This window comes from Laetiporus sulphureus (assembly GCF_001632365.1).
Source record: "Laetiporus sulphureus 93-53 unplaced genomic scaffold LAESUscaffold_78, whole genome shotgun sequence".
In the NCBI taxonomy this organism is placed as follows: domain Eukaryota; kingdom Fungi; phylum Basidiomycota; class Agaricomycetes; order Polyporales; family Laetiporaceae; genus Laetiporus; species Laetiporus sulphureus.
In genome coordinates, this window is record NW_024468587.1 from 87969 (window position 1) to 112893 (window position 24925).

Genomic DNA, 24925 nt, shown 5'->3' on the forward strand with positions numbered 1-24925 from the left:
TGCCAACATTTACTCTTCTTCATCAGTCACGACTAGCGTGGATCGGGGCAGTTCGTACACTTCGCGCATGTCGAAGGGCTCAAGCTCCTGGCGCCAAGAGGATTACAGTCCGTATCTGCAATCGCCGCAGGCCTATCTTCAGCCGCGTGCCCCAACTCCGGGACAGGTTTCTCGATCCTCCTCTGCAAATGGGCCTGCAGCGTCATCGAGCCAGTCCTATCGCGACCCTGGACTTGTACGCATTGCACAAGACATTAAACGCCCTCTTGAGCTCCACAATGATTGGCAAGACGAGGAGGATGATGACTTCTATGATGAGGACCCATCTGAAGAGGGTGATGATCGGTTCTTCAACCCTGCTCTATTGAGTCACATCGCGGTGAGGCTACGGGACAAGGTGGTGAGAGGTACTCATGTCAAAGGCAGTATCCCGTATCCAAGAGCATTCACGGGAAAGGATATTGTGGTACGTCCACTCCTTTTGTTACTGGACTCAGAGTTATGACGCGCGTGTAGTCGACAATACAGTCTCAAATACAGCGGGAGCTGCTGGTGACGCATGGAATTTCAACCAATGACCGGCGCGCTGCCCTGCAAGTCGCGCGTAGCCTGCAAAGCCAGCTGTTCTTTTATGAAGTCGAATGGGGAGGGCGTGTGCTGCAGGACGGCGTTGAGGAAGTCTATATGTTCCTTGATGACCAGGAGGGCGCGTCCGATGCTCGTATTGAGCGCGAGGAACTTCCCACAGCGGTAATTACTCTGTTGACCAGATGCTATTCGCCAAGCTGCTACGACGAGACGCCATGCTATTCATATGCTTGTCCAAAGAGGGTGAGCACTTCCGTGAGGACTCAGGTATTGTGATGTCAATTATAAGAGCATTACTTACAGAACAGAAATATGCCTCTTTTGACCTCGACAGAGAAGGAAGAGGAGGAAGAGATGGTGGGAATTACAGACAGCCAACTTCTTGATGTCATCTCATTTCCTCTCTTTCATTCAGGACGAGTCCTGGGTGAATACGGTACCTCAAGAGGTCTTGAAAACGCTGCCGGAGAGCGAAGTCAATCGACAAACGTGCGTATGTTTCCCTTCTCCGCAGACTTCCGTATTGAACTACGGCTGGAAGGATTATACACAAAGTGATCAATAAGGAGAAGCAGTATCTACGCGATCTAGACGCTGTAGAATCGGTGGGTCATCCTGCTTCCTGCGACGTTGCATTCCCCTCATTTAACGCCTACGCGATAGCTATTCATTCGACCTCTGCGAACAGCGAATCCACCAATTATCCGTCAGAGCGAGATAGATGAATTCATTGAGGACGTCTTCGGCAACATTCTCGACCTTCGGGAATGCAATCGTCGACTTCTCGAGGTATTGAACGTGAGGCAGCGTGAGCAGGCTCCCATCATACAAGGAGTCGGCGATATCTTCCTCGATGCGGCGACGGAGTTTCGTCTCGCCTATCCAATCTATGTCGGTCACCTCCCAGTTGCGGAAAAAAGGGTCAAAGATGAGAGTGAGCGCAATGCTGAGTTCCGACGGTTCATCGAGGTGCTTTCACCCTGTTGCATCTAACAATGCTTTCATCTGATCGTTGCAATCCAGCAACGTGCTAGAGATCCGGAAGCGCACCGCCTTGACCTGAAACATTTCCTGAATCGTCCTTCGGAACATCTTCAGAAGTATCCAGTGTTGCTGGAGGCTATCTGCAATGAGACAACGGAGGGAAATCCGGACGCTGACTTCCTCAAAGAAGCCATCGAGGCGATAAAGAAGCTGCAGACTGTTGCACAGTTATGGACATGGCAGTCAGCGATGGGCAAAGGCCCAACAGGCAAACTCGAGTGGCATAATCTCGTCTCAGAAGAAATCAGGAAGGGTCTGCCAAAAAAGGAAGGGAAGCGCCAGTCGTCAGTGCTCGGAATTGTCGCACAGTTTACAGATGTCTGACGGTGCGGTTTGCTAGGATCATCTTTGAGCTCATCAAGGGAGAGATGGATTATGTCAAGGACCTCGAGAATATCGAAGTAGTGCGTACGATCTGCAAAGATTAGACTTCATGCGTGCTGAGCTACCACCCGTTAGATGTATGTCTCGCCTCTTCGGGAGATGGATCCGCCTATTATTCCGAGAGACCGACTGGATCAGTTCATACGAGATGTATTTCACAACTTTGCGGAGCTGCATGCCCATCACCGCAAGATGTTGCACGCTCTTCACGAGATTCAGCGAGAGGAACACCCTTTGATCCGCAGTATCACCTCGCCTATCTATGATGCCGTCCTCAACTTCCGTGATGCGTATTTGGAGTACATACCCAATTATCCCATTGCAGCATACCGCATCGACGATGAGATGGCTAATAACTCATCTTTCAAGTCTTTTGTCGAGGTACGACTTTGAAGGCGGATAATCTGACTTCACCTCTAATATCGCCCTTGATCTAGCAATGTACAAGACACCCAGATGCTCGCAAGTTGGACATGAAAGCCTTTATCAATCGACCCATCCCCAGGTTGCTGAGATACGAATTGCTGCTGAAAAGCATCTTGGACGAAACTCCGGAAGGTCACGAGGACAGAGAAACAATACCACAAGTCTTAGATCTCATCAAGGCTCTAGGCAAAGAGGCCGAACCGGGTGTGATGTCGGCAAAACAGAAGGTCGAGGTCTGGCGCTACAATTCGAACTTGGTATTCAAGCCTGGCGAAGCAATCGTAAGAAATTTTGACGATGTATTCCGTTGTCACGGCTGATTGCGCATAGGACATGGATCTACTGAACGAGAACCGATCGCTTATACATAGTGGTAGGTTGCTTCGACAGCCTGATACTGGTTTCGAGTGGAATGGGTGGACTGAACTCTTCGTGCTGCTATTCGACAACTATCGTGAGTTCATTATGGCACGCATTGATGATGGGTTCCTGAATGTCCATTCTGCAGTGGTCATGACAAAACCCAAAGAAAAAGAGGGGATTACACGTTATCACGTTTACCGGCGCGTAGGTGGCTTCATGTGTCTTGCAGATACGCCTTACTGACCGGCAGACAGCCTATACCGCTCGACCTGCTTACGCTAGTCAATTTCAGGGATCCTGCCACTCAGCGGAGTGCTGGCATCCTTCGCCTTGGCCGTTCGGAGCCCCGGAGTCACTCCGATACCGTTACGACCCCCGGAGCTGCAAGCTCACCTGACAGTGCCACTGATTCGCGAGCAGTTTTCCCTTGCATATTCCATCATACTGGGCGAATGGGTGGGCTGTATACTCTATTTGCAGAGTCTGCACAAGGCCGGAATGAGTGGAAGGCAAAGTTGGATGAGGCCATTGGACTTAGGAAGGTCGTGCAGGAGTCTAACAAGGTATTCGAGGTTGAGACTCTCAGCGCGGATACCTTTTTTGTACCCGCGATGGCTCCTGGCGGCGGTAGCGTTGCTAACAGCCACGAGAACGCATTCACTGGCAAGGTCACTTGTTCTGTACCATTCAGTATGTTGCAGCCGTTTTCATTTGTGAGTCATTTCTGACCATAGCATCAATGCAGATACTGCCGATGGGCGAGGTCTCGTTGCCATTGGATGCGCGGAGGGCGTATGGATTGGATTCCGACATGATTCCAGATGTAAGTACATGTGCAAATTTGCTTTGCCTGTTCTGTTGATTTCAATTCTGCGATGCCCACAATCAGCAATGCGTCGCGTACTTCACTTGAAGATGGTTACACAGTGTGCAATGCTAGAAGACTTCGGTATTTTCCTAGTACTGGCGGACAAAGTGAGGTCCATTATGAATATTATTCTTCTATCCGTGCTTACATAATTTCCTCAGTCCTTGTTCGCGTACCATATCGAGGCTCTAGTGCCATCTTCCCTTCAGAGTGCACATACCTCACAGACTCCACAAAAGCTGAGCGGCAACAAGGACGTCCATTTCTTCAGCGTCGGCAGCCTCAACGGTCGTACGCTAGTCATCTACATGAAGAAGAAAGGGGTACGTAAATTACACAGAGAGAAATGGTCCAGAACTTACTCTCCCCGCTAGCTCGATAGCGTCTTCCGTGTGTTAGAGCCTGTTGTGGGCAAGATCAATGAGAGAGCGAAGGCACCGCAGACATTTAGCTCACGGCTTGGCTTGCGATCTCAGCGTTCAGAATGGTTCCGGGTCTACAGGGTATGTTCACCATCCGCCTGTTCGAAAGAATAGCTGTTGATCATTTGCCGGATAGGACTTCTTCCTACCATCCGAGTCCTTTGACCTGATTTTCCTGAAGGCTAAGATCGTGATTTTGTGCACGAAAGGGTTCGAAATCATGGATCTCACCGAGTGAGGAATTAATGAGCGGATATCCAAGCTATCACTGATGTTGTCTCATAGTTTTAAGAGCGTCACGATTCCTCAACGTGATGATCCTCATCTCGAAAGGCTCGCAAAGAGATGCGAATCTTGTAGACCTATGGGGATGTTCCGTACCAGTCAGGATGAATTCTTGCTGTGCTATGATGGTATGATGCATCTCAATCGCGGTCATGACTACCTCCGTTGATCTCTGTCCCTAGAATTTGGCCTCTATGTAGACCGCCACGGCGATCCGAGTCGTTCTATGGGCACAATTGAATGGGAAGGAACGGCAGAACACGTCGCATGGCATCCGCCTTACGTCCTGCTCTTCGATACGCGCTTCGTTGAGGTTCGACATGTGGAGACCGGTCGCCTCGCACAGATCATTCCTGGGAACGACGTACGGTGTATCTGGGATGGACGAGGAACGAGCAACGTTCCCACATCAGCAGTTCCAGGACCCGAAGGGTGGACGGAAGGCGTCTCACAAGAACCGCGCGTCCACGGAGTCATGAACGTTGAATCCGGTGTTCAACAAGGGACGAATTCGAGGACCCCAGCACATCCGGTGGCACAGCATGTCTTCGAGCTCATTCCCACTATACCTCTATATCTTCCTGGATCATTGTCATCGCCATCGCAAGCCACACACTTTGCCCAGAGCAATTCACCCCCGCACTCGCCCCGGTTGAATCCAGCGCTGTCTTTCCGATGATGTGTTCTTCCACGTTGTATAATTGCTTCAGTCTTTCTTGTTTTCTCATCTGTTATGTAATGGCTCGACAAAGTAATGGTACTTCTCTCCCTCCAGTGAGACTAGAACAGGCTATAGCTCGAAATTGGACACTGTATGATAGAGTACTAAGACTTCGCTACTATTTGATTGTTATATCGTAGCCGTCTTCAATGGATATCTGTCAGGGACGTACTTCGATCCGTAAGGCATGACGTACTTGAAGCACAGTTGTGAGACATCATGGTACATCGCGAGCACTAGAGAAGAACTGATGTTGTACATAAAAGCTTCACAATAAACGGACGTAGTGTCTATCGAACTGAGCATGTCAGTGAGAGTAGCCAATACGTGATTCTATTGAATCGTTCATGCACTTGGGGCAATAGCACGGCACTCGAGTGATATAACTCTTCCAGGCCGCTTGATTGCCAGACACAATAAGCGATGCAATGTTGAACTTCATTCCTGCATTCATGGTTGGCTCGCATGGGTGATATCGCGATTCTCGTGGAATTATGCCTGGTCAGCCAGTGAGGAGGATGTCAGACAACTTTGAATCTCCCCGGCTGCATTGTAGGGAGTCGAAGCTTCGAAGCCTTGCATTACGCGAGGCGCATGCATACACACAAGGAGTTGGCCACATAGTAGGGCGGCCGTTCGGGCGATCGGCTGGAACTCTTGACATATGCGTGCCAGCTGCCAAGCTATTCAGTCATAACGCATTTGTTGTAGACAGCTTCCGAGTCCCTGAAGAAAGATAAGATGGAAGAGCCTGTAAGCGGTTAAGACATGAACGTAAAAGAAAGGAAAAAGAAAGAAAATAAATATTGAGACCCGTAGGTCTACCACTCCGGGAAAGCGTGTCATCCTTGTGCAGGGGCCATGCTAATCTTCTCTGTATCGTTCCAATTTTTTCGTATGTCACCCCGAAGGGGACAATTATTGTATGACGGACAAGGTGGCGCTGAGCATACTTTTGCATTTTGTTCAACCCGCGGGTTTGGCGCTTATCAGACGAGCGACGCTCGTTTCTCACGCTCTCCTCGATGTGCAGTTGATTAATACGAGGATCTGCGCCTTGTCCAACGCATGCCACGCACGATCTACGCTAGTATGCGGATCTTTGCAATGGGCATATGGGTCGCACATCGACGCGCCATGATGTAAGAACGAACGAATTCAGCAATATGGATTCACCGAGTTCAGAGCATTACATCAGAGCATAAGTACCTGACTGCACGGCTAGCGCTGAACGGAGTCAACTTCACCAAGTATAGAGTGGACAGCTATAGTCATCCGACATAGAAGCTCGCTCAAAGCAGGTAGGGCGGACCGCACAGGAACCACACCCGCGTTCGGGAGCATGTGAGCTCTTCCACGGTGGGCGATAGATTCTTGGGCGATTTATCGAGTGTAATAGGGCCATCCTCGTTTCTGTGGCGCAGTGTATTAGACTGCCGCAGGCGGTACACCTTATCCCACCCTTCTCCGCGCACCGTACCCAGCAGCAAACTACCCGTGCCTGGCGACAAAGGGCCGGAGCGGGCAACATTGACGAGCCGAGATATGCAGCCCAGCGAGAGTTGGAAGAACAACGCACGGAAGCACATAGAGAGGATGCTGCAGCCGGTGATGAACAAAGCGCGGGAGCGAAGAGATGTCCAGCTCTCGCTGTTCCCGACTGACGAGGTGGCGCAGGGGAGGATCCTCAAGGAGTTCTCGGATACGAAGGCCTTTATATCCGCGAAAGCCGAGGCGACCTTTCGCAATATAATGGCGTCCAAGCTGAAGATTCAGAGAGAAGAGCACGAAGCGCGGCTTGATGCGAACAGTGAGAGTCCACCTTCGTCCACCGACGAGCTCTTATACCAGACGCAATCTGACGATCCTGATGCTGGACGGCGATGGCGCGTCCACCCCAACGGTGTGACGTACTACTGGCCCATGGAGACACCAGCAACGACCGCTCAAGCACAAACGCGCGATGACATAAACAGCTCGCGGACAAAGATTTGTGGCAATCTCACCTCGTCTCAGTCCAAGCGCGACGCGCCGGCGACTTGGACCGCCAGAGCCGCAACCCCAGCTTTCCTATACACCCGTCCACAACATCCACCTGGGCGAGTCACAGAGAGCCGCCGCTCGAGCGCAAGTTCGTCCTCGTCGTCGATTTCCGCAGAAGAGATTACCCAAATATGGTATCCCAGCTGCTCCCCAGACGATAAAGAGGTCATCGTCATACCGTACCGGAGGAAACAGCACGGCACACAGCAGCAGTCATCGCAGCCCAGTAGCAACAGTCGACCCAACGTCAATGTTCGTTCACACATTGCTATGCCTGCGAATGACGCCTCAGGAGACAAGGAAATGCTTGGTAGTCCAGTAGACACCGCATCGGAATCGTCTCCCAGCGAGCGGGGATCGTCTCCCTCCTCCACACATGAAGCCAACCTCGTCCCGCAGCGCATCATCACCGCGTCGTCCCAGGCTCGGCAGAAATCGCCGCATCCATCAAGTGCACCAGCCAGTCATATGAACGAGAGTCCCACAGCGCATCCTCCACTCCCGCCCAAGAAGTCGACAGCGAGCGCCAGGACCAAGCAGCTGCGAGGGATCCTCAAAAATGGCGCGGGCACCGCAAAACGTGCACCCGAGAACGATCCAGTCTCGACGACATATGCTGCAGCATCGCGCACCGCGACCGAACATAAGATATCCTTCGAGGAGAATCCGAGCGTGCGATTCGATGCAGCGCAGAGTCGGGTCCCGCTTGTCGCCAGGACCGATTCAGATTGCAAGAGCATGACAGCGAAGGCAAAACAGCATCCGACCGTCAGGAAGGTGACTGTCGAGGACTGTGACTCGGACGACGACGCAAATGGATGGTGAAATAGTGACCTGCGGCGCGAGTTAAATTCCACGTAGATGAAGCAGATAGCGACCAGCGCAGGGCAAGATGTTCTCAAGATCTGCACGAGCTAATTAATTTGTCGAGGATAGTAGCGTCGATGAAGGTAGTAGCATCGCTGTGGAGCATTGCAAGCAAGGGCGAATGGCTACGGCATGCATGAGCGTGCATGGGAAGGACGATCATCGTGATCAAAGCCGGGCTCACGGCGCTTATCCCGATATCCCATCTCAGTATACCGGCACTAGTAGTGTGTTCATTAGGTCGTGTATGTACAATAGTATATGTATTAGGTGACATGTAACGTAGCCGTAAAGGAGTGTGGGTGTAGTGATGTGCGCACCAATCGTGATGCATATACAATGTAACAAAAAGATATCTGAAGAAAGAGACTCCTAAACCCGCTGCTCTTTGATCGTGCCTTCGTGGAACATCCATTCGTATGGCGCCGCGCTTGAAGTCGTCATCGTCAGCGCCAAGCTCGTACTGCTCGCTGTCATGGAGCTACTGTTCGTTGGCACATTGGTAGTGCTCATATTGAGGCTCGCCACAAAGTCCTGCATGTCGGTAGAGCCAGTCGCAGACGCAGAAGCTGTAGAGATCACAGAGCTCAAGCCATTTGCACTGGACGAGACCGGGGTTGCAGAGATAGACGCAGAGGTGTTGCCCGAGAACGAACTCGAACTAGAAGCAGTGGCTGCTGGGTCATACACTTCCACCGCGAGAGAAGCTGGCACAGCAGTGGCACTCATACTTGAACTTGCGGAATCCGTGGACGCAGACACAGATCCAATAGGGGAGCTCGTGTCAGAAGAAGTAGCCGAGACAGTCATCGACGCGAACTTGGCCGCAGAGATGATGTTGGATGCAGAGAAGACCGGCATGGTGCTGTTCGAAGCAGAAGACGTATCTGAGACAGTAGCCGTAGACGAGGCAGCAGAACTCATGGTAGTCACCGAAGGTAGGCTGGTCACAGAGGTAGAGGTAGAGGCAGAAGCTGTACCAGAGGCAGAAGTGGTAACACCAGTAGGATCAGATGTCGCAGAATCACTTGAGTTGTCGTCGCTGCCATCGTCCGATTCATCATCGTCATCGTCATCCGGGACTTGCGCAGTCTTCTCTGAGATCACCTCCGGCGCCGCAGGGGTGAACACGAGCGTCACATTCTGCGCTTGCGCAAACGCGGGCGCGTCGAACATTTTCGCAAATGACGCGCGGAATGGTGGCACTGTCGCATCACCGGACTCCTGCTGAAGGCTCGCCATCCTATCACTCGCCGATGCCGTTGCGCTAGCCATTGCCGAGCTGCTTGCCAAGGTAGAAGTGCTCACCATGGTCGAGTTCAATGAGCGAGAAGGGTCTCCAGGATCAGCCGTGCCAGAGTCGCCTGTCACGTCGTCTCTGTCGGTGTACCACAGCGGCCGGACAACGCCCGTGCCTGGCTCGTACGCGAAAACCTGGCTGGCGTGCTCAGTACCCTCCGCGTCTCTCCGGCAGGGCTCGACCGTCATGGGCGACGGTGCAGGCGGGTTGGCATCGAACGTCGCGCAGTACTTATCCATCTGAGCAGCGAACGCATCGAAGACAAGGACCTGCAACCTGACTTTGATGAAAGATGGATCTACCATCGTGGAGTTCAAATTGGACGAGTCTGACGGAGAAGTCGAGTTGCCAGAGGCGGTCGAGTTGGACGAGTCAGATGTCCACGCCACAAGGTAGATCTGCGTCTGGTCCGTGCCTGAGGCATTGAGAACGAAGCTAGCAGTCGTTGAGTTTTCAGAACTGTCCGTGCTGTTGTCTGCTGGAGACAAGACGAGAGAGGCAATCTTCTGACCCGTAGTGGAGTTCGCCGTTTGACTCTGCGAACGGTTAGTCGTCGATTCCAAGGATTAGAATCTGGGTGGCCTTACCATGATATCGATGGAACCAGGCACACCTGGAGCTTGTGAGCCATCCCGTCTCATGAGCGCGGCGAAGTAAGGCTTGTCAGAACTTCCGACGACGTAGATTGGCCGCGACATGGGGAGTTCCCGAACAACGTTGACATGATTATGGTCACCTTTGACGATCACCTTGTCGTGGTCATCATGTTCGTCGTGGTCATGGTGGTGTGGCTCCGGGACCGGTGACCGGCGAACGTTAACATGCTGATAATCACGTTTGACAATGACTTTGCCGTGGTGACGATGTGACCTGGGAGAGCGATGGATATGAACATGGTCATCGTCACCCTTTACCACAACCTTGTCATGATGGTCATGCCAGGAGCGCCGGACGTTGACATGGTCGTGATCGCCCTTCACGATGATCCTGTCGTGGCCGTGATCGTGACGATGCCTCTTATTGACCGTGGGAGGCTGGCTGACGACTTTCATGTTGAATCTGCCGTGAGGAGGTCCGACCCAGAGTTCATCAAACTGCGCGACCGAATGGACAAAATTCAAATCGGCTCTCTAGTCTAGCTGTGAGAATCTATGCTTGACACCAAACAAGAGGCAGATCCACCGACCTTCTCCTTGTCATGCTCGTGCTTCTCGTCATGCCCGTCGTCCTTCGCCTCCTTCAAAGCCGAGGAGTGCTTGCTGGTCCTCTTCCCTGAGACTGCGTCGGTCTTGGGAGATGGTAGCGCGAGGACAGGTTGGGTGTGATGCTCGGGCTTGCTATCCTTCTTGTCGGTGGAGTCAGACGATCTGGATGCGTCCGCAGAGGCAGTATGCGCGACATCATGAGTTGAGCGATGATGCGTAGCGGTGACCGTGTTTGACTCCTGATCCCTGTAGCGAACTTGAACTACAGCACCTTCCGCGGGAGCAGGCAAGGCCGAGACTGCAGCAATGGACGCAAGAGCAGCTAGAAGGGTGAATCGAGGAGCGAGGACAACCATGGTGGAACTGTGCGTTCAAATGAGAAGTCTTGTGAGAAGAATAGTTAGGGATGTGCGCTGAATACGTATGCGCGAGCCAGTCGCAAAGATAGCAAGACGATAGCAATACGACAGCGAGACCACCAGGGTCTGGGTAAATGTGGAGAGAGAGAAGAGGAGATGGGCAAAACACGAACCACGAAAGTTGAACTTATACTCACTCGGCGAGTGCCGGCCAGCCGCAGCTGCCAGTGTCGGCCCAGCAGGTGGCGGGGAGAACGGCGGCATGACAGGTTGTTCGTCGACGGTCACGATCGCAAGCTGTGAGCAGACGCGTCTGTCACGGGCGAGCGCGTCCGTGATACCGTGACACCGAAGTCCTCGGGTTTTCCTGATCTGGAAAGGAACCTCCTGGAAAGCTCTCGAACGGAGAAGGATATTCTCACGCATTGGATTTGGTAATCGAGGACGATGCAGGACGCGCGTCGCCTTGCACCAGCCTTATTAGCTCCTTCATCTCCTTCCTCCATATCCTCATACACCTCTCTCTTTCTCCTTCACGCTACTCGACGAAACAGCAATGGCGGACCCCAGTGGCGCAGCACCCGGTCCCGGTCCAAACGACATTTCTACAGCGATTTTGAGGCCCAAGAAATCGTATGTACTCGAACGCGTCATATATCCTATTGAACTAGTGCGCTGACATGTCCCTGCAGTCCTAACCGTCTTATTGTCGATGAGGCGACATCCGATGACAACTCTGGTGAGTATTGAGTAATGTTAATCCTGCAGCAGTGGATTCACCGGTCTTGCAGTCGCGACTCTCAATCCCGCGACGATGGAGACCCTCCAGCTCTTCCGCGGAGACACTATCATCGTTCGGTAAGTTTACATCTACTGAAGGGACGTGAAAATTTTCTGAAGAGGTAACAGGGGCAAGAAGCGGCACGACACGGTTCTCATTTGCCTGAGCTCCGACGACGTTGAGGAAGGCAAGATCCAGATGAACAAGGTCGCCCGCAACAACTTGCGTGTCAAGCTTGGCGACATGGTCAACGTTCACCCATGCTTGGATATCAAGTACGGCAAGCGGGTGCACATTCTGCCGTTCGACGACTCGGTCGAGGGTCTCAGTGGTAACATTTTCGAGGTTTACCTCAAACCATATTTCTTGGAGGGTACGTGTCATACAGCGCATCATAGTCAGAAACAAGCTGACATCTCTCGTAGCGTATCGTCCTGTTCGCAAAGGCGACACTTTCCTCGTCCGTGGTGGAATGCGAACGGTCGAATTCAAGGTCATCGAGACCGATCCCGCGGAATATTGTATCGTTGCACAAGATACAGTCATTCACACGGAGGGCGACCCCGTCAAGCGCGAAGACGAGGAAGCGAGTCTGAGCGAAGTCGGCTACGACGACATTGGTGGTTGCCGCAAGCAGATGGCCCAGATTCGCGAGCTAGTCGAGCTGCCCCTGCGGCATCCACAGCTGTTCAAGTCGATCGGTATCAAGCCCCCGCGTGGTATCCTCATGTACGGCCCACCCGGAACGGGTAAGACGCTCATGGCGCGTGCAGTCGCGAACGAGACCGGCGCATTCTTCTTCTTGATCAACGGCCCAGAAATCATGAGTAAGATGGCGGGTGAGTCTGAGAGCAACCTCCGGAAGGCATTTGAGGAGGCGGAGAAGAATTCGCCCGCTATAATATTCATTGATGAGATCGATTCAATTGCTCCCAAACGTGAAAAGGTGGGTTTCATTGGCTGATCGCTCGCGAAGAAGTTTCTGACGGGTTTTGGCAGACGAACGGAGAAGTCGAGCGCCGAGTAGTCTCGCAACTCCTCACACTCATGGACGGTCTCAAGGCACGCTCGAACGTCGTCGTCATGGCTGCTACGAACCGACCCAACTCGATCGACCCTGCTCTCCGTCGGTTCGGTCGGTTCGATCGTGAAATTGATATTGGTATCCCCGACCCAACTGGCCGCCTCGAGATTCTGCGCATCCACACGAAGAACATGAAACTCGCGGACGATGTCGACCTCGAGCAGATCGCTGCGGATACTCACGGTTACGTCGGCTCCGATGTCGCGTCGCTCTGCTCGGAGGCAGCGATGCAGCAGATCCGCGAGAAGATGGACCTGATTGACCTCGATGAGGACACGATTGACGCGGAGGTGCTCGATTCGCTCGGCGTTACGATGGAAAACTTCCGGTTCGCGCTCGGCACGTCAAATCCATCTGCTCTGCGCGAGACTGTCGTGGAGGTCCCGACCGTCAAGTGGGACGATATTGGTGGTCTCGAAAAGGTCAAACAGGAGTTGCAGGAGACTGTACAGTACCCAGTTGAGCACCCCGACAAGTTCCTCAAGTATGGTATGTCGCCGTCGAAGGGTGTCTTGTTCTATGGCCCTCCAGGTACTGGTAAGACCCTCCTCGCAAAGGCCATCGCCAACGAGACGCAGGCGAACTTCATTAGTATCAAGGTGCGCATTTTCATGAATAAAGAGTTTACGGAACCGTTACTGACTCCTTTGACAGGGTCCTGAGTTGCTCACGATGTGGTTCGGTGAGTCCGAGGCGAATGTCCGTGACGTTTTCGACAAGGCCCGTGCGGCCGCGCCATGTGTCATGTTCTTCGATGAATTGGACTCCATCGCGAAGGCACGCGGCGGCTCCTCGGGCGACGCCGGCGGTGCGGGCGACCGCGTGCTCAACCAGATCTTAACGGAAATGGATGGTATGAATGTCAAGAAGAACGTCTTCATCATTGGTGCGACAAACAGGCCGGACCAGATCGACCCGGCGCTTCTCCGACCTGGACGTCTCGACCAGCTCATCTACATTCCACTGCCCGACGAGCCATCGCGTTTGTCGATCCTCAGGGCGACTTTACGCAAGTCTCCGGTCGCGCCTGATGTGGATCTTGTGTTCCTCTCGAAGAATACGCACGGCTTCTCCGGTGCTGACCTGACGGAAATCTGCCAGCGTGCGGCGAAGCTGGCGATCCGGGAAAGCATTGAGGCGGATATCAGGCGGGCAAGAGAGAAGAAGGAGAAGGCGGAGGCGGCTGGCGAGGACGCGACAATGGAGGAAGAAGAGGAGGAGGATCCTGTGCCAGTGATCACGCGGGAGCATTTTGAGGAGGCGATGAAGTTTGCGCGCCGCTCAGTCTCGGACGCGGACATCCGACGATACGAGATGTTCTCCCAGAACTTGCAGCAGTCGCGCTCGTTTGGGTCGTCGTTCAAGTTCCCAGAGAGCTCTGGTACGCCGGCGACTGGTGCGGCGCCTGCTGCAACGGGCAATGCTGGGTTTGGCGAGGACACGCAAGATGATGACCTGTACGCATGAAGATGGAAAGGAAGGGTGGGCTCTGCACGTTGTATGTGTCTGTTTCTCTGTCAGTTTTCTCTCCCGCTGTGTATTCTTTGATCATCGCGACGCTTGAAAAACGACTAGAACGTGGTGTGTGGCACTTTGGCATGCGTGTAGATTACATAGTATTTTTGTGAATGATAGCGGCTTCATCGACATCGATTGTGCTCTCTGCGAAAGTGAGCGGAAGCAGCGTGCACCCTCGCTTCCGTTGGGTGACTCCATGCGCGCCGCCTCGAGTTGAAATGCATGGATCGACCTCCAACTGTCGGCTAGCGTTGAGCCTTTTCTGTCGCTGTCCTCTGTCCTCTCCACCTCACTGTTATACCTCTGCTCAACGTCTCGGTCGATCCTTCCCTCACATCTTTCATTTACGACATTGTGTCAACGCAATTGAACGGATCCTGCACACGACTCGGCACGTTTCCCAGGGACTCATACTCAACATGGAAGCCCGGAGAGCATTCACCTCTGCCGCTCGCAACTTCTCCTCGTCCTCCCTCCGGGAACGCCTTTCGAGCATCACCCTCACCACCAAACCCCTGCGCCCGGTCACAAACTTCCACCCACCCAACATCGAGTCGGTGCCGTTCTCCTTCCACGAAAGCCGGGCGTCCTGACTGACATTAGACGCGCATTCATGCAGCTTCGTGCCCTCCAAGATACCGAGGAAGAGACGGTTACAGACACTCGCTGTCGCGGTGTGGTCTACCGTCATCGTCTGGAGCACATTTGTATTCCTGATTCTCCTGTGCGCGGCTTGGGCTAACGTGGCTAGAGGCACAGTGCACGCTAATACCTTCACAGGTCCTATCCGCCGTTATGGCCCTTCCTTGCTGCATATATGCTCTGGGTGCACGTCCTCGACAAGAGTCCTGAGAAGGGAGGACGGTTGAGCGCGTGGTTCCGCTCAGGACGGTTCTGGCGGTACTTCGCTGACTACTACCCCGCCTCGTGAGTGTCTCGTGCTCTTCGTGGCTACTGGCTTCTGAGATCGCACTGAACGTAATTGTTCAGCATGCTCAAGGTCAGTCGCGTTCGAATGGATGGGAAGTGTGAGCAGTACAGTGACGATCATAGACATGCGATTTGCCTGCAGATCGGCCTTACGTCTTCGGGTATCACCCGCATGGTGAGGCATCAGTCCTGCTGTACCCTTTCTGGCTGCTGAATGTGCAATGATCTGCTATTGCAGGCATCATCGGCATGTGAGTTTAAAGACGATCTACGCCGGATCTCGATCCTCACGCCTCCCGCAGGGGTGCACTCTGCACATTCGGAACAGAGAGTGCGTCCGCTGTTCCACCTTCTCATGTCTTCCGAGGCCACAGTTCTCCTGCAGGCACCGGCTTCTCGCAGTGTTACCCAGGGATCATCCCGCACCTGCTCACGCTCTCGTCGAACTTCCGCGTGCCATTCTACCGCGACTTCCTTCTCGCGATGGGCATCCGCTCCGTGAGCAAGCAATCGTGCAGCAACATCCTCAAGGGCGGCCCGGGGCAGTCCATCACGATAGTTGTTGGTGGCGCTGCGGAAAGCCTAAGTGCGCGCCCGGGCACGGCGGACTTGACGTTGCGGAAGCGGTGGGTGTGGTCGTGCGTCGGATGATGGGGCGTAGTACTTACAGAATACTGGTCATAGGTTGGGATTCATCAAGGTTGCCATTCAGCATGGGTAAGCACGACCGCTTCCTCTATCTTCGAGTGCAGCTCATGAAAACGAACGGGCAGAGCCGACCTCGTCCCAGTATTCTCTTTCGGCGAGAATGATGTACGTAGAGAAAGGTTCTGCAATTACCGTTTTTGTTGACTCGTCTAAATGCAGATATACCACCAAATGCCGAACGAGAAGGGGACGACAGTTTACGCGCTGCAGAAGAAATTCCAAAATGTGTTTGGGTTCACGCTCCCGCTTTTTCATGGACGAGGGCTGCTTAATTGTGCGCCTACGTGTTTCATCAATGTACACTCGGGCTAATGTCTGCCTCTCTTCCTCTGGATGATTAGATAACTTGGGCTTGATGCCTTACCGACGGCGAATTGTCGTAGTCAGTGAGTTGCAGCTCACTATGGTTCAGTATCTTTCCAGCATGACTGACAACTACCGTAGTCGGCAATCCGGTTCATGTGGAGAAGTGTGAGAAGCCGACACTGGAGGAGATCACGCATGTTCAGGGTTTGTACATAGAAGAGCTCATGAGGTGCGTCTTTCGACTTGCAGCCGCCGTTGCTTGGGGAGAAACTTACGTGGCTGTGCAGCATTTGGAACACATACAAGGACGAGTTCGCGCGGACACGGAAGCGCGAGCTGAGTATCATAGAGTGATTATTACGTTTTAGGGTAAAACATTTCCGCTATTTGAACGCAGTCCTTGTGGTCTGAGCTCTGATAATTGTACTGTCGGAGGCTCGTTTGACCAGGACGTCTGAGGCAGATTCTAATCAACCTTGTTCCTCCACGCTCTTTCCCAAGCACTTTTCCCCCCAGGCCATACATGTCCCTTCAAGCGCGCTTCTGCAATTGTTGGCGAACGAGAAGTCGATACCTGAATTGCAAAATTTTCCTGTTACAAACTGCATGATTAGGAACTAAGTTATGCCGGTGAGGTATGGCAGAGCTTGCGGCAGTCTTTCTGCTTCCCTCTCTTCCTGTGTCGGGCTCACAAACACTGCATACTTCATCCGAGGCAATTAATGTCCGCCGCGCTTCGAGGGCGGTCGATTCCCCCACTTCTGCTTGAATTCCCATGACGCTACTGATCGCCATGAGCGCAATCCTATCAATGAACAACTAGTGTCTTCCGCGTAACTAGAGGCTAACGTCGGCTATCAGCTTGCGGTATGAGGATGGTATTTGTTGTGCCAGTCGTTTGTCTCGCGAGTCGACGAGATATATTGGCTTTGGATGTTTTCAACTGCCGATATATAAAGGGATCCAACCTATCCGGGCATGATGTTCACGCATGCCAGCTCGAAACGTTTACACACCCCGGGAAACCTTACTATATATGATGAACTGAATACCGTCTAATAGACCATCCAGCGCTAACAATTCCCACCTTTCTCACTCCGGTCATGGCTGCGCTAGTTCGAGCTAAGCGACGGCAAATGTTCCGAGAGCTGTTTCACATCATTGTCGAGATCTTGGGCTGCTGATGTTTTCGAGCATCGGTTGTCACCGCAGCTGGTCCTGATCAATTTCGTACATTCGCATCATTCTGCATAGTCGAGAATCCTATCAAACATAGCCAGTTGGAAGGTACGACGGCGCAAGCGGGTACAAGGTCACTGAGAAAGTTCGACTGCAAGAATGATAGTGTGAGAGAATCTGTTGTGGAGTCGCATGGGTGGATGAACGCGAATGTAGTGGACGCGGTCATTTGACCTTGCATCTTGGCGCCTGTGCAACGCGTTACGCGACTCGGACGCAGCCCTTCTCCAATCCACAACCTCTCCTCGCATTCTGACATCGCCAGGCGCGCATTCATGTTCGATTTTCTACGATTTACGTTAGCACCCTTGACGACGGAGTCTGATGTCGACAAGACTTCAGCAAGAATGGTTGTACTCGGGTCCAAAGCTCGCTTCTTCGTGCATTCCGGCGTGAAGCGGCCCTGAAATAGTGAGCGGTGTGAATGCAGATGAGAAATGTTCTCGCAGGAACGGTGTCTCCCCCCCATGCATATATAGACCGCATATATGCGGTGTCTACGGTATCCCAGCGACCCAAGCAGTCTGTCAAGATGCACGCGCTCGTCGGCCTCGCTGCGTTGCTCGCGTCCTCGAAGTACGCGTTTGCTGGGTACCTGCCAGACAAGATCTACGGTGTCAACATCGGTGGATGGTATGTTGTCGTCGTATAGCTGAGATTCTTCCTAGAAGCGCTGACCTGTGTGCAGGTTGGTACTGGAGCCGTGGATGCTGCCTGCAGGTATGCGCATCCTTCGTTACATAGACCGAGTCTCACATACGTCGTGTAGAGTGGGAAGGCATGGGCGGCCAGATCTGCGATGACTGTTCGCAATGTATCGGGTCTGAATGGTGGGCTTGCGTGCGACCGTTATAAAATTCTCCCGAGTGACCTTACACGTACAGGAACTATACGAAAACATACGGTCAAGCAACCGCTAACGTAGAGTTTACAAAACACTGGTCAGTGCAACCGCGAGATCCTGTGCGTCACGTCAATAACAATCCCTCCAGGTCTACCTGGTTCACCCAGGAGGATGTGGACACGCTCGTAGCGGACGGTATCAATACTGTCCGGATACCTGTGAGCTCTTTTCTGCTCCTGATATACCAGACATCTGACGATGGAGCGCATATAGCTCGGTTTCTGGATCGTGGAGCAGATCGTTAACAGGGAGACCGAATTTTACGCGGAGGGAGGTATCGTATACCTCGTACGTACTCATTTCACATGCTGCCTACAAGGGCGTTCATGATGATCAATAATCTCATTATTATTCTCAGCAATCAGGGCTCAAGATGCTCAGCGACGCTGGAATTCAGGTCATCCTCGATCACCACGCGTTGCCCGGAGTACAGACCAGCGACCAGTCATTTACCGGAAAGTACGTCCATACAGTCTTGACGTATCTGAGACGTGCCCTCAAGGCGTGTGATCTAGCTGTACGGACAATGTCCAGTTCTACGCGAGTCCGGTTAATTAAAGTGGAAGAGGCGGAATCTGACACGTTTCTTCCCTCAGACTGCCTACAACTACGAGCGTGCGCTAATTTGGACGGCGGTCATGACGACCCTTGCACATCTCGATCCGAACTTCAACACAGTCTTCGCCATCGAGGCGGTCAACGAGCCCATCATGGACGCAGACGAGACTCCCGGCTACGGCTATTGTGCGTAGTCCCTTCTCTTTTCCCCTCCTGCCCACCCATTGTCCGCTGACCACAACTTCATACAGTCCAGAAGAACTTTGTTGACACAGTGCGCGCGGTCGAACTCACATTGGGCATCACCGTGCCAGGCATGACGCTTGACACGTCGATCACGACGACCAACTTCACCGCAGCGCTCGGCCAGGTTGCGAGCGCGACGACGATCTTCAACACGAACGTCACCGAGGCGCTCGCCGCTGCGGCGCCGATCCTGCTCGAGCTCGCGATGCAGCTGTCCATCCCGGCCATCCTGGACACGAGCTTGGCATTAGGCATAACGTCGCGCAGCACGCTGTGGACGACGTGAGTGGGTCGGGTTGTGACGAAGAGCGATGAGTGCTGATTGATGTGATTGGGTGGTAGATTCATGGACGTCGACTGGCAGTACGACGACCCACCGAACCCTGCGGATGCTGCTATTGGACCGCAGGGCTATGACAATCACCTCTACTACAGCTTCGGTGTACGTTCAGGCTCATCTCATTCCATATGCGCCATATACTGATCTCCGCCGAACAGGGCGTCGCTGACGCGAATCCGACTGCCTACATGGAGAGCATCTGCAGTATGTCCTTGTCGTCCCATATCTGTGCAGTCCAACATGACTGAAAGTGTGCTAGACCTGGACAGAGTGCAGGCGGATGCCGTACAAGGCGACACACCGCTGTGGTTTGGAGAGTGGGGCCTTCCGACGCAGTTTGATGCAACGGATGCGTTCCTGTACATGTGGGCGGACGCGCAAAAGCGCGCATATACCAAGGGCGCAGGATGGATCGTGAGTGCTTTCCGACGATGCGCAGGCTGACGTCGCTGAGTCATGCACACGTAGTTCTGGAACTTCAAGGTTGAGCAGTCGGAGCTCGCGGGGAACCTGTCCCGGCAGTGGCGAGTGTCGTTTATTTACTTACATGTCAGCATATATTTTGTGGAGAGCTGATGATATGCGCGCAGGTCTTACATCGAGGGCGTGAAGCTCGGCTACCTGACGCGGAATCCCGCCGACTATCACAATGCTAGCGTGTGCGCGCCTTACATCGAGTCTTCCTGAGCGGGACACTCACACCGGGAATGAATTATTTCGATATTCTATGTAAACAAAATGGGACGGGACAATGACTACTGTACATGTGTAGATACTATCACCAGTCAATACCAATGTCTACAGTGTAGTTGAGTCACTTACGAACGCTGAGGACGCATTGATTGAATGCATCGGCGATGTTGAGTATGCTGCTGTTGTCGAGGACGCTAAAGGGGGCCTTCGGGCTGCCTGCCTTCTGCACAGTATCTGGAGGGAGGCCGGAGGACCCGACCGCGCTTACGATGCGCATGCCCTCTGCGAGGGTGGGAAGTTGGGACCTGCGGATCAGAGCAGTGTTGAGAAAGCGTTTCGTCTCACCGGACATGGTGGCTGGAGAAATGGCTTACGGGCATATATACACTCGACGATACCTTGGACGCAAGCCATAGTACGGAGCTTCACGCTACACATCAGCACCGCACAGGAATATCAAGGCAACTCATAACTACTTACGTCGCGATCGACTCCATCACCCGTGTCTCGCCCCGGTCTGCTTCGCCTGGCAGTATACCAGGGCGGAAGATGATTGTGTCATTATACCCGAGCTCGGCGAGCTTCTGTTCGGTGATGCCCTTGCTCCTGTATCAATGGAGCTCTCAGCGACTCTCAGACTTGGATTCAAACTGCTGACCTCCAGTAGGATTCCCAAGAGTTGGGATTTGCGCCGCCAACCTGTGGGTAGGATGGGTGAATTACTACTTCATCAGGAGTTGAGAGAAGGTAGGACGTACGGATACGTAGAGCAGGCGTTGGGGGAGCGATGAGTCGTCGGACTTGGCTGCGCGGGCGGCGTTGACGACGTATCTAGAATTAATGGCTCGTTAGCGTGCTGAATGCCGTTAAGAGAAGCTGGACTACGCACTCTCTGTCGATCTTGTCAAACGCAGCAGCACTGCCCGCTTTCTTACGCGTCGTTTTCATACTGCAAAGATAATCTCAACCTCCATACGCGTTCACCTCTGCAACGTGAGCACAAACGTGGTGAAGACCACGTCCCACTTCTTGCCCTTGAAGCCGGCTTCCTCGAGCTTCTCAAAATCAATGACCTTCTGCTCGAGCTTCTCCTTCCCCGTCACGATCTTCTCCGGAGACGTTACGTGCCGCCCATACTCGGACACACTGCAGGGCGTATGTAGCAGACGCTGGCCACTTTGTGGTTTGGATTGGCACTTAAGGCTAATCACACGCCACCAGTCTACCCTGCGAACATTCGAATCATCCGTGGGGCCGATGTCGACGTCCGAGTACCAGTCTCAAAGCTGTACAAAACTGCTAGCGGAGAGCTTGCAGATTACTTCGTCATCCCCGCAGGAACTGTACGTGTCTTGATTCATCTCGCTCCGATCCGATTAAAACAACTATTAACAAGCAAAATAGGATGTGATTTTTCCCATCGCCTCAATCAACATATTACCCTCAGTCTGGGGTCCAGACGGCGAGCAGTTTAGAGCTGAGCGGTGGATTGAAAAGGATGGGCTTCCCGAGGAGGTGCAGAATTTGTCGGGGGGATTCGTGCACACTTTCACGTTCATCTCGGGCCCGAGAGCTTGTCTGGGCATGCGATTCGGTACGCTTACTGGATTTTGCTCTCCTCGCGTTACTCCTTGCATTATTGACTTTTGCATCTGCCTACGGAAACAGCTATCTCGGAGATCAAGGTTCTGATCTCCCAGCTTCTGGTGACCTTTAGCTTCCACGAGCCCGTGAGAGGAGCGCCACAGATTACGATCGTATCACCAGCACAGATTATGGCGAGGGGAAAGGACGGCGTGCCCATTGCTGTGAGGTTGCTGGTGGACTAGGGAGGGATAGAAGTGACCTAGAAATTTTATTATGCAACAGCATTGCTGCCCCAGTTTGTGTCCAATTCTATGGGCTCTGTGAGCGGCGATCTACTGTACCGTACTTAAGCTTGCCGCCGGGGAGGTCTTCTCCGTCCAAGCGTGAGGGAATTGAACAAGATCACGTCCAAGCCTAGTCTCGTTCCCACGACGTTCCGTCGCTTGTGCTCTGCAGAGCTCTCTGTGCGACACCCCCGTGAGATTTTTTAGGAGTATTCAAGATCGGTGCTTTCCCGATCGTTGCCAGGGTTTCTCTGGAGGCGAGGACAGTCACTCTACTTACGTACTCTTCTCCACTCCCTCCCATGAGAACTTTTCAAGAACCATTCAAGATTTATTCACGATCCAACTATCAGAACATTTGTACTCAGCTGTGGCACAGGAGGAGGTGGAGGAGGTGGTGGTATATTTAGTCACAACCAGTACAATGTTGACCGGACACCTGTCAGCCAAGGTATAGAGGGGGGAGAGAGTGCACAAGAGGAGCTGTTTGAATGTCTGGGCTCGAGACTAGGGCAGGTCATGCAGAGAGCTCTGAAAGAACGTCTGTTTCGAGACTAGTCCAAGCCCCGACCGGATCTCTGACATTTTCGAACCTCATCTGTTTTTCCTTTCTTTTTCGCTCGCCTTGTCGCTAGCGGCTACATCGTCGCCACTAGCCGTTCGCCATGGCTGCAGCTGGTCCGCTCCCAGCAGCTGCCTTGCTCGTCACCTCCACTCGCTCTACCCAAACCTCTTTGGGACTTACTTGGCTGCGTCAGCATAAGCCTTTTCCGCCTCCTCCTGCACGGCTGGGTCGACTTCGGCCGACGGTTCTTCGAGCTCTACTTTGTCGGTGAGTTGCACTGATGCGCTGCGGGAGGGATTCAATCAGTTCGAATATGGATAAAGATGAGAAATGGAGACGGGAAAAGGAGAGGTGCGGGGCACGCACCCGAGAAGTGACTTGATGATCTTCAGGAGGAGCTCTCTGACGTTGTAGTTGGCCTATATAATCCGACGAAAGGGAGTAAAAAGGGCCGGGAAGAAAAAGTACCTGGTCAGCAAAGACGGCCTGGATAGCGAAGAGTGGAAACGGACCTTGGACGAGATCTCGATGTAAGGCAAGTTGAGCTTTTGAGCAAAATCAATGCTTTCCGGCTTCACTTCTCGGTTCTGAATGAAAAATAACTACGTTAGATATGTACTCGCAAAGCAGAGGGAGGGAAGCTCACCTTCACATCATCGACCTTGGTTCCGACGAGAATAACTGGCAGCGGTCTGCAAAACGCGAGCATAATTTGATCAGCTTCTCTTGCTTGAGCGACATGTGTGGCATATTAAAAGAAAAGTGACTTACTCCGACCCCTTCCTCCCGTTTGCCTTCTGCAGAGCCTCGTACCAAACCGACACCTTTTCGTATGACAGTTTTTTGGTCGTGTCGAAGAAGAGCAGAGCGGCGCTGGCTGTACGGAAGAAAGCATCTTCAGGCAGTCCTCCCTATTCCATTATGCTCTTAGCATGCAGAAAGACGCCGTCACAGAGGAGGTAAGTAGAGCTCACCTTGGCGTGAACGAGCGTGTCGTAAAGAGTGATGGTGACGGAGCCGGCAGAGGTGTAGATCTTGACCGGGATGATCTCAGTTTTGATCGCCGGTATCTTCTTCGTTGCGCTCTTGCCGCTGGTGAAGCGAGAGGCGAAGGTCGAGCGACCAGATCCGAATTCACCTGTTTGATTTGGGACATTAGCTGACATGGCTCGCTTTTGAGGAGGAGGAAAGGGAGCTGCCGGCGAGGACGACTTTGTACTCTTGAATAGACATCGATATCGTCTGTAGCTGGATGAGAAAGGGTTTGCGTAAATTTGGGTGGAAATGGTGGCGGAAGAGTGGAAATGATTTGAGTAGACGGAGGTTGGACGACGTGAATCGTGTAGTCAAGACCGCTGAGCCTGGATACTGTGATTAAAATGCAGGTACTACGTAGGTAATGTGATTCAAAGAAGCCCTGAACTCGCTGCCCGTGTTCCTCGTCCACACTTGAGTACACGTCGCAGACATTGTTCGAGCGACTGGATGTGCTGTTGTTGTACTTCGTTCAGTTCCTCGTCTCCCCACCGTTAGCCACCAACGACACTGTCTACTTTGTTCAATTCAGTCCGCCCGGCTACGAGAACCGAGAGGACAGCGAGCAACCCCGGTGGATAACGACTTCGATAGGTTCCACAAGACGAACGCAACTGCAACGCTCCTCGAACGAGACAAGGCAGTGAGAGCTCTCGATGATATGCGATACGCTGTTAGGGCTGACTGCGACTGTGTCTGGTAAAACCCTACTCAGCAACCTGTTATGCGAGATTGGTAAACATAGGGCAAGGTACGCACTGTTGGACACGTACGGTGTGCAACAGTAGTCTATTCCGGCACTTTCGTGCGGATTGACGGTGCATAGTACGGTCCTGGAGCCATGGATGCTGCCCGCAGGTATGCGCATCCTTCACTACACAGACTGAGTCTCACGTACGCCTTGTAGAGTGGGAAGGTATGGGCGGCCAGATCTGCGATGACTGTTCGCAATGTATCCGGTCTGAATGGTGGGCTTGCGTGCGACCGTTGTGTAACTCTTCCCAGTGACTTACACGTACACAGGAACTACACCAAAACATACGGTCGAGCAACTGCTAACGTGGAGTTTACAAAACACTGGTGAGTGCAACCGCGAGGTCCTGTGTGTCACGTCAATAACGATCCCTCCAGGTCTACCTGGTTCACCCAGGAGGATGTGGACACGCTCGTGGCTGATGGTATCAATACTGTCCGGATACCTGTGAGCTCTTTTCTGCTCCTGATATACCAGACATCTGACGATGGAGCGCATATAGCTCGGTTTCTGGATCG

The 24925-nt window shown here is 52.9% G+C and overlaps 10 protein-coding genes across 10 annotated transcripts; 6 read left to right on the forward strand and 4 right to left on the reverse strand.

Annotated features, from left to right (window-relative positions):
- Nucleotides 1-67: 67 nt before the first annotated feature.
- Nucleotides 68-5059, forward strand: LAESUDRAFT_665778 (Dbl domain-containing protein; the record flags this gene model as incomplete). Its single annotated transcript, XM_040905208.1, has 20 exons — nucleotides 68-466; nucleotides 517-831; nucleotides 892-945; nucleotides 1004-1077; nucleotides 1130-1193; nucleotides 1252-1557; nucleotides 1612-1916; nucleotides 1973-2036; nucleotides 2092-2397; nucleotides 2454-2723; nucleotides 2773-2896; nucleotides 2951-3009; nucleotides 3060-3495; nucleotides 3551-3628; nucleotides 3695-3780; nucleotides 3835-3996; nucleotides 4048-4176; nucleotides 4232-4329; nucleotides 4381-4508; nucleotides 4563-5059. 20 exons carry the CDS (start codon nucleotides 68-70, stop codon nucleotides 5057-5059), a joined length of 3954 nt encoding a protein of 1317 aa, XP_040758325.1.
- Nucleotides 5060-5792: 733 nt separating this feature from the next.
- LAESUDRAFT_665794 (uncharacterized protein) lies at nucleotides 5793-6062 on the reverse strand (the record flags this gene model as incomplete). Its single annotated transcript, XM_040905211.1, has 1 exon — nucleotides 5793-6062. The coding sequence occupies one exon, from the start codon at nucleotides 6060-6062 to the stop codon at nucleotides 5793-5795; it is 270 nt and encodes an 89-aa protein (XP_040758326.1).
- A 230-nt stretch (nucleotides 6063-6292) lies between these two features.
- Nucleotides 6293-8139, forward strand: LAESUDRAFT_753150 (uncharacterized protein). The gene has a single exon (XM_040911762.1). The coding sequence runs from the start codon at nucleotides 6647-6649 to the stop codon at nucleotides 7967-7969; it is 1323 nt and encodes a 440-aa protein (XP_040758327.1). The 5' UTR covers nucleotides 6293-6646; the 3' UTR covers nucleotides 7970-8139.
- A 244-nt stretch (nucleotides 8140-8383) lies between these two features.
- On the reverse strand, nucleotides 8384-10872 carry LAESUDRAFT_764499 (uncharacterized protein; the record flags this gene model as incomplete). The annotated part of the gene is made up of 3 exons (XM_040913445.1): nucleotides 8384-9847; nucleotides 9899-10441; nucleotides 10498-10872. 3 exons carry the CDS (start codon nucleotides 10870-10872, stop codon nucleotides 8384-8386), a joined length of 2382 nt encoding a protein of 793 aa, XP_040758328.1.
- Nucleotides 10873-11431: 559 nt separating this feature from the next.
- On the forward strand, nucleotides 11432-14207 carry LAESUDRAFT_665815 (AAA ATPase; the record flags this gene model as incomplete). The annotated part of the gene is made up of 7 exons (XM_040905213.1): nucleotides 11432-11508; nucleotides 11568-11614; nucleotides 11667-11733; nucleotides 11785-12029; nucleotides 12082-12602; nucleotides 12656-13339; nucleotides 13395-14207. The coding sequence occupies 7 exons, from the start codon at nucleotides 11432-11434 to the stop codon at nucleotides 14205-14207; spliced, it is 2454 nt and encodes an 817-aa protein (XP_040758329.1).
- A 470-nt stretch (nucleotides 14208-14677) lies between these two features.
- Nucleotides 14678-16556, forward strand: LAESUDRAFT_764501 (DAGAT-domain-containing protein; the record flags this gene model as incomplete). Its single annotated transcript, XM_040913446.1, has 13 exons — nucleotides 14678-14811; nucleotides 14878-14982; nucleotides 15039-15185; nucleotides 15249-15258; nucleotides 15312-15363; nucleotides 15427-15439; nucleotides 15491-15814; nucleotides 15873-15905; nucleotides 15962-16001; nucleotides 16056-16170; nucleotides 16238-16282; nucleotides 16341-16431; nucleotides 16490-16556. 13 exons carry the CDS (start codon nucleotides 14678-14680, stop codon nucleotides 16554-16556), a joined length of 1176 nt encoding a protein of 391 aa, XP_040758330.1.
- A 1385-nt stretch (nucleotides 16557-17941) lies between these two features.
- LAESUDRAFT_708765 (glycoside hydrolase family 5 protein) lies at nucleotides 17942-20272 on the forward strand. The gene is made up of 15 exons (XM_040906695.1): nucleotides 17942-18074; nucleotides 18130-18161; nucleotides 18211-18271; nucleotides 18326-18382; nucleotides 18434-18503; nucleotides 18559-18633; nucleotides 18704-18804; nucleotides 18861-18894; nucleotides 18942-19089; nucleotides 19155-19431; nucleotides 19492-19591; nucleotides 19648-19693; nucleotides 19749-19903; nucleotides 19958-20019; nucleotides 20080-20272. The coding sequence occupies exons 1-15, from the start codon at nucleotides 17974-17976 to the stop codon at nucleotides 20174-20176; spliced, it is 1416 nt and encodes a 471-aa protein (XP_040758331.1). The 5' UTR covers nucleotides 17942-17973; the 3' UTR covers nucleotides 20177-20272.
- Nucleotides 20273-20304: 32 nt separating this feature from the next.
- Nucleotides 20305-21378, reverse strand: LAESUDRAFT_536289 (uncharacterized protein). Its single transcript, XM_040902853.1, has 7 exons — nucleotides 21188-21378; nucleotides 21072-21131; nucleotides 20941-21013; nucleotides 20841-20881; nucleotides 20663-20788; nucleotides 20557-20605; nucleotides 20305-20487 (listed from the first exon to the last, which is right to left on the reverse strand). The coding sequence occupies exons 2-7, from the start codon at nucleotides 21128-21130 to the stop codon at nucleotides 20377-20379; spliced, it is 459 nt and encodes a 152-aa protein (XP_040758332.1). The 5' UTR covers nucleotide 21131; nucleotides 21188-21378; the 3' UTR covers nucleotides 20305-20376.
- A 75-nt stretch (nucleotides 21379-21453) lies between these two features.
- LAESUDRAFT_665798 (uncharacterized protein) lies at nucleotides 21454-21874 on the forward strand (the record flags this gene model as incomplete). Its single annotated transcript, XM_040905212.1, has 2 exons — nucleotides 21454-21525; nucleotides 21587-21874. Coding segments are annotated over 2 exons (360 nt in total), but the record flags the coding sequence as incomplete, so codon positions are not given.
- Nucleotides 21875-22754: 880 nt separating this feature from the next.
- Nucleotides 22755-23860, reverse strand: LAESUDRAFT_732194 (P-loop containing nucleoside triphosphate hydrolase protein). Its single transcript, XM_040910192.1, has 7 exons — nucleotides 23818-23860; nucleotides 23593-23756; nucleotides 23390-23529; nucleotides 23265-23310; nucleotides 23131-23205; nucleotides 22985-23037; nucleotides 22755-22903 (listed from the first exon to the last, which is right to left on the reverse strand). The coding sequence occupies exons 1-7, from the start codon at nucleotides 23849-23851 to the stop codon at nucleotides 22795-22797; spliced, it is 621 nt and encodes a 206-aa protein (XP_040758334.1). The 5' UTR covers nucleotides 23852-23860; the 3' UTR covers nucleotides 22755-22794.
- Between the last annotated feature and the right edge of the window lie 1065 nt (nucleotides 23861-24925).

Excerpts from the sequence above, each read along its gene's own strand:
- LAESUDRAFT_753150 (XM_040911762.1), top strand. The coding sequence starts at position 6,647 with ATGCAGCCCAGCGAGAGTTGGAAGAACAACGCACGGAAGCACATAGAG.
- LAESUDRAFT_708765 (XM_040906695.1), top strand. The coding sequence starts at position 17,974 with ATGCACGCGCTCGTCGGCCTCGCTGCGTTGCTCGCGTCCTCGAAGTAC. Across the intron at positions 18,805-18,860 it reads GACCAGTCATTTACCGGAAA|CTGTACGGACAATGTCCAGT; the intron begins GTACGTCCATAC and ends CGTGTGATCTAG. Across the intron at positions 19,904-19,957 it reads CCAAGGGCGCAGGATGGATC|TTCTGGAACTTCAAGGTTGA; the intron begins GTGAGTGCTTTC and ends ATGCACACGTAG.
- LAESUDRAFT_536289 (XM_040902853.1), bottom strand. The coding sequence starts at position 21,130 with ATGAAAACGACGCGTAAGAAAGCGGGCAGTGCTGCTGCGTTTGACAAG. Across the intron at positions 20,882-20,940 it reads AACGCCTGCTCTACGTATCC|GTTGGCGGCGCAAATCCCAA; the intron begins GTACGTCCTACC and ends TCCTACCCACAG. Across the intron at positions 20,488-20,556 it reads CGTCGAGTGTATATATGCCC|GTCCCAACTTCCCACCCTCG; the intron begins GTAAGCCATTTC and ends TCTGATCCGCAG.
- LAESUDRAFT_732194 (XM_040910192.1), bottom strand. The coding sequence starts at position 23,851 with ATGTCTATTCAAGAGTACAAAGTCGTCCTCGCCG. Across the intron at positions 23,530-23,592 it reads ACACGCTCGTTCACGCCAAG|GGAGGACTGCCTGAAGATGC; the intron begins GTGAGCTCTACT and ends ATAATGGAATAG. Across the intron at positions 22,904-22,984 it reads ATCATCAAGTCACTTCTCGG|CGCATCAGTGCAACTCACCG; the intron begins GTGCGTGCCCCG and ends TCCCTCCCGCAG.